The sequence below is a fragment of the Engystomops pustulosus genome, chromosome 10 (genome assembly GCF_040894005.1).
Source record: "Engystomops pustulosus chromosome 10, aEngPut4.maternal, whole genome shotgun sequence".
NCBI lineage: Eukaryota > Metazoa > Chordata > Amphibia > Anura > Leptodactylidae > Engystomops > Engystomops pustulosus.
The window spans coordinates 61,109,776-61,121,754 of record NC_092420.1 but is presented as its reverse complement, the minus strand read 5'-3'; the positions used below and the strand labels follow the sequence as shown (position 1 = coordinate 61,121,754).

The 11,979-nt window shown below is 44.0% G+C and overlaps 1 protein-coding gene across 7 annotated transcripts in view; it reads right to left on the bottom strand.

The window, feature by feature from the left end:
- PRRC2C (proline rich coiled-coil 2C) overlaps positions 1-11,979 on the bottom strand; it is a 36,758-nt gene that overhangs the window by 5,535 nt on the left and 19,244 nt on the right. For 5 of the 7 annotated variants that reach the window (XM_072127364.1, XM_072127362.1, XM_072127365.1 and 2 more), the window contains exons 14-31: positions 11,204-11,450; positions 10,891-11,104; positions 8,455-10,752; positions 8,006-8,235; positions 7,234-7,385; positions 6,571-6,907; positions 6,236-6,321; positions 5,951-6,136; positions 3,982-4,233; positions 3,801-3,893; positions 3,388-3,489; positions 2,690-2,948; positions 2,404-2,607; positions 2,003-2,124; positions 1,769-1,887; positions 1,423-1,654; positions 1,232-1,333; positions 286-492 (exon numbers count right to left, since the gene is read on the bottom strand). In XM_072127364.1, coding sequence (XP_071983465.1) covers positions 286-492; positions 1,232-1,333; positions 1,423-1,654; positions 1,769-1,887; positions 2,003-2,124; positions 2,404-2,607; positions 2,690-2,948; positions 3,388-3,489; positions 3,801-3,893; positions 3,982-4,233; positions 5,951-6,136; positions 6,236-6,321; positions 6,571-6,907; positions 7,234-7,385; positions 8,006-8,235; positions 8,455-10,752; positions 10,891-11,104; positions 11,204-11,450 — 5,442 coding nt within the window. The remainder of the gene's footprint in view (positions 1-285; positions 493-1,231; positions 1,334-1,422; positions 1,655-1,768; positions 1,888-2,002; positions 2,125-2,403; positions 2,608-2,689; positions 2,949-3,387; positions 3,490-3,800; positions 3,894-3,981; positions 4,234-5,950; positions 6,137-6,235; positions 6,322-6,570; positions 6,908-7,233; positions 7,386-8,005; positions 8,236-8,454; positions 10,753-10,890; positions 11,105-11,203; positions 11,451-11,979) is intronic. The other 2 variants (XM_072127366.1, XM_072127363.1) reach the window with 2 other exon arrangements.

Sequence of the window (11,979 nt, the reverse complement as noted above, 5' to 3'; positions counted from 1 at the left end):
TTTCTCTGTAGTAAATTAGGGCGTTCCTGTATCGTGACATCCATACGATTTGATGTTACAAAGTATTAAGTATTTAATCAAGTGACAGTATAGTCATCTCTCCAACACAATTGGGGACACGGGTACTATGAAGCAACACCGCTCTTCCTTGTACATGAATGCTAAAGAGATAAAACAGGCTTCTCTTAGCAAATGCCACAAGCACCAGTTAAGGAAACCCAGACTGTTGACAAATTAGATTGCGCTTCCTGGAAATAATAATGTACATGTAATCATAGTTGTCACCTTTCCAGGGGCAGCGATCATTCCATGCGGACTGCCGGAAGCGATTAGGCCACGGTAGGCCTGGCTCACTTGGCCAGTCCTAGAGAGATTCTGATGTTGAGCTTGAGGTGCGGGTGGCAGAGTTTGAGATAGAGCAATGAGGGGCTGCCCCCCAGTAGAACCAAAGTTGGGCAAGGACAGCTGTGATCCCTGCAAAGATACCGTCATCTGGAATTACAAGGTTAAGAATCTCACTAATACATAAATGTCATTCAGGTTAACAGAACATGAGTGAAAACCAGGCACCACTACACAAAATGTTAAAGGGATACGTTTTACAACAGTGTTTTTCTTTTGACAAGTGTATGCTACCTTGTAGTGAAAAATGCTTATCCCATTGTTCTTGGGTACCTCAATAAATTAGAAAACATTTGATGTGACGTCACAGGTTCTCTGAATACACTGTAGGCAGTGCCAGTCGGGCTAGGGGCATGAACAAGTTACAGAGCAGTGGAGCCCAGGGGAATACCGCAGAGCACCTTAGGCTCATTTGAATGTTTTATAAACCTATATTTTTTTTACTAAATGTGGCAGTTCAAAGTTATAGTGAAAGATGATTTGTTCAACGGGGGAACGGATGGAGAGGTGAGTTGTAATAATCTACCATCAGGTAATCTGATGGTAGATGTCCTTTAAAGAGAAAAGAACTCACATAAATCAAGGGGAGACCATATACATGCTAGTCAAGGCAACCATCTATAATCACATTCATGCAAAAACCTCAATGGGCGCTAAAAAGGTTGCCTTGTCATGTGCCCTGCCGCGCATTGTGTGGAATATATCCTCAGGTCTGATGCCCACACAATCTGGTTTAACTGAATGAGGCCAGGTTGAAGCATCACACGGCGTTGAAAACACACACAACTCCTATGCCCAACAACATTTGTGATATGTGGCCAATTCTCACCTGCTGAAGAGCTGTAGGGGACTGAGCAGTGTTGTAGAAGCTGGTCTGACTCGGCTGCTGTCCAGAGTAAAGATTAGAAGGCTGTCCAATACCTTGTCGTGTCTGCCGGGATAAGTTGTAACATTTTAAGTTTCATCAACAAAAAGATTGCAACATAGCACAAAACTGATCTGCCGAAATGCAATTCTCACCTGTAGAATGTGTGTATCGATAAGCTGAGACCCTCCCAGGCCAGACTGACTCAGCTGATGTTCATATAGAATAGGAATGGGCTGTGTATTGGTTGTCTGCTGATATGCCAGACTAGACTGAGCTTTAGCAAGGTCTTGGTGTTGTACTCCAGGGAAATTGTGTAAGGCAGCACCAGACAAGACCACTGGAGAAGGCTGAGACAAATTGCCCTGTAGATAGGCCTGCTGAGACCTGTAAAAAGCACAGAGATCCAATCATGAAAGTTAGCAACACACTTATCACTTGGCATTTATAGTTTCACATTCTCTGTACAGGTTACTCACAGACAGGACAGAACTTTCTCACCTGTAGGGCTGGAGAGAGGGAGTGAATAACTCCTGGGCTTGAGACACCGGGGGAGCAGGTGCTAGGCCGAGCTGAGCCTGGTGTTGACCTTGCAGGGGTGCGTAGATGGGGATTGGAATCTAAAAAAGCAAATTGACAAATATGTTTATGAGAAGTTCTTAAGGTGGAAAGACTTTGATCTCATAAGACCTTGTACCAATAAGGTTGTAATATCAATATGTAAAATAAACTCACTTGGGAGAGACCCGGCTGGAATCCTTGCTGTTGGGTTAGGGTTGGAGGAGCTAACCGTGCATGCTGTGTATTAAATAAGTGACTTGTGTCCATATAGAAGGCAGGTATCTGTGCAGCCGGTCCTGTGTCACAAGAAGCAGCATTAAAAAATGTACACACAGTAAACCATAAAAAAAAATATCCAACAACCTTTTTAATTGGGGAAAGTAGCTGCTTGGCATAGTATGCTACAGACGAGACGTTATAAATGTCACTTCCCTTCACAATATAAACACAAGGGAGTATTTTCCAATAAACCTAGACAGAGGCTTTTTAGTATCATCATTATAAAAGCAATGGCTGATGTATGCGGGTATAAAATGGTTCTATTAGACTTTCACATTGTAAGAGAGTAAACATACCTGCTGCAGACTGGGAGACATACACCTGCGGACTCTGCTGCTGGGCCATCAAGGAGGGCATACAGCTGAGCTGGGAGAAGTGACTGGCAGAGGGCATACTGCTGCTGATCTGGAGCTGCTGAGGCTTCACTTTGCAGATGTTTGGAGGGTCGGAGGTTGTCGTGGTTTTTGTGCTGTGCGATGAAGTTGTGTATGTTCCAGCACCTAGACAGAAATAGACTTAGCATATCACAGGTATATAATGAATGCTGTGCAGCATTAGAAACACATTCTCTTTTCCATTTACCTGACAAGGAGGTGGTTGGCGTTACCGAAGCTACTGGGATTGGTGGCATAGACGCACTGGAGAAAGAATTGTACGGCACACTGCTGGGCGGAGGAGGGCCAGCGTTTCCACTGTTTGCAGACACACTACCAACTACTGGGTTGGAATTGGAGGAGGCCCCTACTCCTGATGTGCTGGTAGGAGGTGCAGCAGAGGTGATTGGGGATCCTTTTTCAGCAACACTTGGGGAATTTTCCCATGCCTTACGTGCCGACTCCATCTGGAGAGAAATTCACAAAAGTTTAGATTTTGTTTGGCGTTAAGCAGATAAAGTAGTAGATACACTGCTCCTCCTGATCTACAAACCCTTCTCTGCAAACAGTGGTCTGAGTTCCAAAAGGAGGCAGCATTCCATTTTCCATGCAGGAAAACCTATTTGTGCATGTATTTTGTCACAAACCATTTCACTAACCAGGATCAAATGCAGATTTTCAATGGGTAATATCCAAATACAGATCTAAAGACTTGGTAGAAGTTACACAAGCTCGCCATCAATTGCGAATTCAATAACATATGACTATAGTTGACTAATGTGTCTATGGTCAAGATGTAAAGATAGGAGACTCAAAAAAATTGGCAAATGCTTATTATACATTCCACACATTGATAAAACCTACACCTGCAAGGTGGCAGAATGTTATACATGACATGTTCAGTACCTTGAGAGTCAGGTCCACAGTTGCAGGAGACACAGGCGTTAGGCCTGAACTCTGCTGCAGGGTCTCTCTTCGTGAAAGGGGAAGGCTGTGGGGAAGAGGTACCTGAAACAACATAACTCCATGTTAGTGTCAAGTTTCCAACCCAAAAACTAGCAGCTCTTTGTAGATTTCCAAATATTAACAAATCCTGCAGTTTCTACACGGCTCAACAAGTGCAGCTCTGTACAGCAAAAGGGCTTGATGTGGAATCTTTAAATGGGACAGAGCTGGTCATGTGAAAAACGGACAGACTTTCACTGATCAGAGGTGCCAGAAGTCAGACCACAAATGATCAGATATTGAATACCTAGGGTGAGCAAACAAAGACCAGGAAACCCCCTTTACAAGCAAAGGCTTACTATGAGTAAACTTACATTGGGCACCAGAGTGGACTCCATTTTTGAGCTGCCAGATGATGCAGTATTGGGGAGGGTGGTGGATAGGCTTGTGTAGTCTGTTACAGTTTCCTGAGAGACAAGGAAGAAAGAATTTATTGTTCACTACCTCCAAAATAAATCTGCATTGCTTCCAATCAGGAGATCTGCTGATAGTTACCTTAGTGCTTGTTCCAAATTCAGGTGCAGACACAGATAACATACTGGTGATTTCTGTGGTGACTTCAGTTATGACTTTACTGTCCTTTGCTGGAACCGGTTCTGGTGTATGCACTGTATTTGGGATCTGCTTCTCCTGCGTCTCAGGCTCAGACTGCTGACCCTCTTTTACTTTACGGTTCTTTAAAGATCGCTCCTTACCAATAGGTCCTGGCTTATATTCCTTGCTCTGAATTACATTAAGTTCCTGAATCTAGAACAAAAAAAAAAAAACAACAAAAAAACTCATGCAATGTGGAACATGTGTCACCCAAAAATAATATACTAGACAACAGTTATGAGAGCAAAAAGTAATTGTTAACAATAAGAAACTTTACTGCCACAGCATGGTTAAATTCAGTGACATTTTTATTGTTAAAGGGGTTGTCAAAGACCCCATGGAAAATAGTTATGCGGCCAAAGAGGGCTGCTTAAAAAAATAAACTTGTACTTTGATGGTCCCTTTTGGTGTCCTGCGCTGTGAACAGCTTCTAGTTGGCCATGTCCACCAAACACCATTCCCAGCGCTGCATCAGGGTCCGAGATATGGGTATGGGTGGCCGGCCAGAAGCTGTTCACAGCGCAGATTCTGTGCCCCTGTAAACAAACTGGAGACTGTGGTCAAGGGTTCCTGGGTGGAACGGCAGAGGTAAGCACAAGTTTGTTTTTTAACACAGCCAACACCCCCTGGCCACATATCTAATTTTCATAGGGTGTTGGACAACCCCTTTAAGTATATGCCAAGACAGTGATGGCAAAGCTTTTAGAGACTGGGTGCCCCACAAAAACCCACTTATTTACCGACAAGTGCCAAGATAACAAAAGTAACATATTGCTCTGCATTCTTCCACAACAGTCAATCATATACACCCCCTCAGTACACCAATGCAGTTTAAAGAAGGAGGGCCAAATCATACATTCTAGCTTCTCTCTCGGGTCTCTATGTAGAGGAAGAAATATGGGACCAGCAGGGGCCGTCCAAAGATAATCTGGCCCTGTTCACACCTTCTCACTCTTCCTGCAGTTACCTCAGCCAAGTATGTGTCACCTTAAGAGATGCTGTTTTCAGCGGTTTTTTAAGTTGTGTGGGACTGCAGGAACATTTGAGTCCTGTCTGGTGAACTCTGTCCTGGGGTGACAGCCTGGGTGCTCACAGAAATGGCTCCGAGTGGCACCCCTGCCATTGCTCCGCCATCACTGTACTAAGACATCACTTTTCTATCACCTGGGAGCAGTTTCTATTATTAAGCCAAAAGTCTGAATAGGGTGATAAGTGTAGCATTTTACATGTACAAAAGTGCAGATTAATCCATAACATATATAAAAATTCATGTTTGTTGGTCAAAACCTGACCTTTTCATGCCTTACATGACACCTCCCACAAAACACAGCTACACCATAAATCAGTGATGGCGAACCTTTTAGAGACCGAGTGCCCAAAATGCAAACCAGGCCAACTTATTTATTGCACAGTGCCAACACAGCAATTCTAGCATTAAATTATTAAAATCTTCTTGCTCCGTGTTATACCACAGCTTTCAACGGTCCGGAGGACATCAATATCATTGACAGAAGGTGGGAGAATTGCCATTGGAGCTTCCCTGAACAGGAAGAATTGTGGGGCCAGGACCAGGAGCTTCAATGGCTCCAATGATAATCTGACCCTGTCCACACCTCATCTTCCTGCAGTCTCAGGTAGACCCAGATGCTTCAGGTCCTGACCTACCTGGGTCTGCAGGAGGATCCCTCAAGTACTGTTTGGTTAATTCTGTGAAGGGCAACAGCCTGAGTGCCCACTGAGAGGCCACCTCTGGCACCCGTGCCATAGGTTCGCCAACACTGCCTGTTCGCCAACACTGCCTGTTCGCCAACACTGCCTGTTCGCCAACACTGCCTGTTCGCCAACACTGCCTGTTCGCCAACACTGTTACCTTCTGGGTCTTGATGGGGCCGGCTCTGGGCTGCTTTTGCCTCTGCTCCTTCGGCTCTGGTAGAGACTCACTTTTCTCAGAGAGGGACGGTGTACCTTCATTGTCACTGTTGCTGGATGCCGGGGCACCAAACTGAATAGCTTCCATTGTTAAGTCAACAGAAACATCTTGGCCGTTTTTAGAGGTCTATAGCACAAAAAATGTCAGAATTTATTAAATATCACAACATAATCCATCTCTACTATAAGCATGGATACTATCAGAAAACTGTGAGCTAAATAGTACCTCAGAGTTTGGTGCCGGCACAAAACCTGTCAGAGGTTTATTCCAGGCACTGGAAGATGGCGGCTGAGGAGGATTTATAGGTCCCACTGAAAGAAAAAGTAGAAGAAATTAAGTTTTTCATTATGTTACAATTCCTCACTATGTTTAAGATATTGGCATTAGCCATCTAGACCATTTTCACACAAGTCAGCATTTCCAAAAGACATTCCCTGCCATTGATTCTTTCATTGAAATTAAAAGACCAAAATTGTCACACAAGTCGTGGTCCGTTGTTTGCAGCCAAATAATGTACATCTTTGTATTAAGGTAGCCTAACACAGTAACACATGACTTACATTTTTTGGACAAATCATTCAGAACACTTGGGGTCGTCATCTTGTTTTCCCAAAGTTCTGTCCCCAACGCACTGGGTGCCTGTGATGGAGGTTGTGGTTTTACAGGTCCAGAAAAATCGGAGCCATTTGTGGCTGCCTGTGTCTGAGCAGAAGCTGGAGGTTGACTTGGAGGCAATGAAGCAGATACTGTGGGTGTTATACTTTGTGGAGCAGTAAGCCCTGAGGACTGGGCCTGTAATGCAGCTGCTTGCTGCTGCTGCTGTTTCTTCACAAAACGGGGTGGAAGCTTAGAATTTTGGCCTCGTCCTTTCTCTCCTGAGCCTTTTTTATTCCAAACCTACAAAATGCAAGGGAAGGGTCATCAGAAATTAATGTGAAAACAAATTAAAGTCAATTTTTAAACAAGTTTTCGATCATTTTTGGCAATTTTGCGCACTCCGATCCTAAAGCACTGACAAGATGGCAAATACTACAAGGCTGCGTGTACATGATGTGGAGAGGCTTGCACTAAAATACATGTTGCCACAGACTTTGCTTATTTCACTTCATTCCCTTGAATAAGCTCAGTGCACATCCATCTCTACTATTTGTTCAACATTAAAATAACTCGCTGTTCTGGGACCAGCAAGTTTTTTTGGATTGTGCGCTGTAAGAACATTATACCTGTACCGTTTGCTCTTCTTTCTTCCTGCGTTCTTCATCCTGTAAGCGTTTTTGCTGCTTTTTGGAGACTACTTCTGTAAAGCCATCATTCAGGTTGGACTGAGAGTCTTCTAGTGTGGTAACTTCAGGATGATCATCTATTATTACAACACCTGAGACCAAAGATGACCACAATTATCTACTGCATAACATGAAGCAGCAAGTGCAATACTAGATAGTCATATCAGCTATGCTAGTAATTACTAGTCTCCGACAGGTAAGACATTGCAGCAACATTTCAACACAACATCTGGATTTGATTGACACATCTGATGCAGAATTTCAGTTTTGCGAGTTTCTAGACATGCCCCAACTATTGCAGAATTCAAGGTTCTGGAGATCAACCAGCACCATCCAATGAGACCTGATTCAAAGTGCCATAGATTTTTTTGAAGAAAGATTATGAGGCAGGACACGTTATGCTTACTTTATCTATAAGCAAATTCCCTTTAATAGCGCTTATATTAATATAGGCCTTAAACTATACCACAGGAGTGAACCAGTCATTTTGAAAAACACAACAGCTGTAAAAAGCAGCAAAAAAGGTTAAATATGAAGATAAACATTCCATAAACTATCTCAATTACCTTCTAAACTTAAGATATCAGTAGACTAAAAGCCACTGTGCAAAAGTAAAATCCAAAAACCTAGAACAGTCATTTTCCAAAATTATATCTCCTTTCTTTCAGGAAAAACCATTATATAAAGCTTAATATAGGTAAAAGAAACATACTTGCATAGTTGTTCAGGTCAAACTGTGACAAAGCATCCACTTTCTCTTTAGGTTTCTTGACAACCAGCTTAGGTTCTTCTTTTTTCTTGCCAGGGGCATCCTTGGCAGCTTTGGATTGGGCTGAGGAACCCCCATCTTCAGAATGTTGGTGATAGTTGTGATAATGATGATGAGAGTTGCCACCGGATGCATCTACTCCACCTAATCCTGATATCTGTTCATCGACCGTCCTAGTAAATCAACAATAAAAAAAAAAATGATCACCTCTTCAAAATACTGCATTTAGAATAAACATATCTAAAAAGGTATTGCAAAAAAAACATCAATCGGATTTCCCATTGATCTTGGTTAGAGTGGAGAAGATTAAGGGTTGCTTTACGTTTATTATATCATTGGCAGCTCCTGCCTCCATCTTTATACAAATACAGAAGCATTAGCAGAAGTCTTACCCGCGTTTTCCCCTTTGTAATGATGTTCCACCTCGCCTTTCACCCCTGGGACCAGAGTAGTGTCTTCCAGGTTTTGGAGCGCTGGTATTGCCACGTCTATTCTGGCGATCCATACCAGGTCGCTGACTAGAGAAACTTCTTTTTGCGATTTCCCTTTTGGGTGGCGATTGTGCCAAACCATCAGTCGTTTTGCTAGGGGCAGGTGTCTGGATGCTAGCAGATGTTGCGGCTTTCCGCTCGTCCCTCTCTCTCCGTTCATTAAAGTCGCTGCTCTCAGACGCTGTTTCCCATTCTTCATTGGCTTGGTCAGAAGAATTGTGATTGGACAAATCTGGGGTCTTGTTCCCTGAAAAATCTGATGGGAGTTCATGGACACTGTTTGGTGCTGGTGCTCCTTGATTAGAAGATCCACTCACTTCCACTGGTTTGCCAGCATCTTCCCGCTCTCGCTCTTTTAAACGCCTAAAACGTGGAGGCTTATCCTGCCTGGGTGGTCGAGTAGGTCTCTGCCTCCTTGGTCTGTCTCTGGAAGGATCAAACTTGCGTTCGAACTTCATAGGTGGTCTCTTGTCACCTGAAGGTAATACTTGGTGATCTTGATGTCGGTTGTCAACTTCGTCTAAACGTGGAGGTGGTGGAGGTCTTGAATCCTGCTGCCGTGGAATCCACTGATTGTCTCTATAATTGGGTCTTCTTGGAGGAGGGGGGCGTGTTGGACGCATGCCAGGATCTCTACCACCACGGCGAAAACTTCCAGCTCCTCTGCCTCTACGGGAAGGCTCGCCTTTTGGCAAGAAGCCAGGTTTTGTTCGGCTTTCGTCGTCTCTAGAATAATGCCTTTCGACTGGTCTGATTTCTGCCCTTGAAGTTCCAGCTTCTGACTTTAGAGTAGAGACAGATTTGGGTGCTCTTTTAATATCCATGCGCTCATCTCTACGAGGTTTACTCCGACTGGCAGTCTCCTTATCAGAAAGAGGAGTGTCACTTGCGCTTTCATGGGCTTCACTATCCGAGTCAGTTTCTGAACCATGTTGTCTTCTCCTTTTTGGCAAGACCTCAAAATCAGAGCTTTCACTACGCGTTTCACTTTCATCCCTACGCCTTAAAGCTCCAGGGGGAGCAGGATCAGAACGTGCCTTAGAATCTCTGTAATGGGGATAATCTCTGTTTTGTCCTCTACCTCCACGTCCCCTGCCTCCATAGGAACCCCTATAACTTCTTCCTCTAGAGTAATACTCTCCCCGGCCTCTACCTCTATACCCCTGATCAGGAAACCAGTCTCTGTCTCTAGCCTCTTTCCTGTAAGCCCTGGGTGGAAGAATTGGGTCCCTTCGGTGTGGTACCATTGTATGCGTGGGCTGAGATGCTAATGGAGGCTTAGAATCGGTCTTGGGCTTCTCAGGAGGTGGTTCTTTATTTTCTTTACTAACCACTCGCACCATTTTATCCTCCTTATTTGGCTGGGCAGTTGAAGCCTGCTGGGCTATTGGCTTGGATATTGAATCTGAAGTGTTTTCCAATGACTTTTCTGAATTTAATGCGCTAGTATTTGACACTTTAGGTAGAGTAGCTGGTTCAGTTGAAGGCTTATCTAGCTCAGCTTTAGTAGTAGTTGACATAGAACTTGGCACTGGCTGCTGTTGTAGTGTTTTCTTTTCAACTTTTTCATGTCTCATAGGTTTTTCATGCCCACTCTTTTCCTCTTCCTTCTCTCTCCTCATTTCACGCTCCTCCTTCATGTCACGAAGAATAGGTTTTTTAATAGGGCCTGAACGCCTTACTGGTCTATCAATACCTTCTTCCCGACTTCGGGAACCTGGTCTTGGGCCCCATCTGGTTTCGGACTTGGGTTTGAAGGGTTTTTCGGTCTTCAAGATATCAAGTGGCTTAGAACTCTGAAAACTTTCTTTCCTTGGCTTATCATCCATGGATTCCTTTGACGGTTCTGGTGGCCTAACAGATATTTTAGCACTCACATGTATTGTATCCACCCTCCTCTCATCTTGTTTCTGTGCGTGACCTGACTCATTGGACAAAGTCCTTTTTAACACAGGCTGAATATCAATGCGAGATACTTCCTCGGGAGATACTTGCTTCTCTGGTTCATATGCAGATATTCCTGCATCTTTTTCTTCAGATTGAGGTAGTTGAATAGGTTCGCTTTGTCTAATAGGCGCACTGTGAAGATCTGGCTCTCGTGTTCTTGAGAAAAAATCTACTTTGTGCTGGGGTTCAAAAGGACTATGGTCCAATGAGTAGCTTTCAGTCATAACATCTTGTTCCAGCGGTGTTTCAGACCTAAAACAATAAAAATAATTGATTAAGAATATTTGGGAAGTCTAAAATCCACTGCTGAGGTCAGTGGGTAGGAAGTCCCTGCTAAGGATAATGATCTGCACCGATGTACATGCAGTAGGAGAAGACATACAATCCTACCTGTAATCTTCAGGTTCTTCTGGCTCTTTTGTTGATGAAGGAACCTGTGGGCTGTCAGGGTGTGGGTAGGGCTCAGCTCCCCACATCATACGAGGCTCAGATATTGGGACACCGTGGTCTCTAACTGATCGAGCCATGTGCTCATATGGTTCAGAAGCAGATGATGAGGGTTCAATCTGTTCACGTCTCATTAGGGGTTTGGTTGGTATCATTCCTGCATAAACAGAGAGCACAAGGTATAAGGTATAATGTCAAGTAGAAAAAAAATATTGATCAGAACACAAAAAATAAAATAAAAATTAATATATTTTACCAGGATGCATTTGTGGAATGTCCATTGCTGGCCTTCCAGACATCATTCGGGGATCCATGTAAGGTTGCATCATTAACCAGCGAGGATCAAAGGCCATGGAAGCCAAATGCTGAGGATGGGGTCCTAAGGGCTGGTAGAGAGGCCTGTGTTGGGGTGGTGGAACAGGGCTACTAGAAGGTTGAGACTGGGCTGGCTGGGATAGTACACCTTGTTGTTGTTGCTGCCACTGCTGCTGTTTCATCTGTTCCTGAGAAAAATAAAAAGGAAATAAATGGCACTGAGGATCATGCCTCCACATAACCTGGAATAATCATAATGGTGCACACGAGGACTAATTATAGGACCTGACTAAATTTTATAGTTTCTTCCTCTACAGACTCTTTATACTCAGAAAACCTTCTTCTCACTTTAAAGGGGTTGTCCCGTCATAACAAAATAGGCCCTATCCACTGGATAGGGCTTAACTTGCTGATCGGTGGGGTTTATCAGTGATGGGACCCCCACAGACTACGAGAACGGGTCTGACTTACCCCCAGTGAACTCGAGATTATCGGTGCAGCTGTTTGCACATGCGCAGGCTTCCCCGTTCATCTCTATGGAGCTGACTCAGATTGCCAAGTGCCATACTCATGCTGCTTTGGTCATCTAGGGGTGCGAAGGGGGTACATCGGCCCGAAGTCTCGTCATTGTCGGTGTCCCATCACTTAGGCCCTAACTTGCTGAACGGTGGGGGTCTAACTTGCTACGATGAGACAAGCCCTTTAAGAACCTTTTTC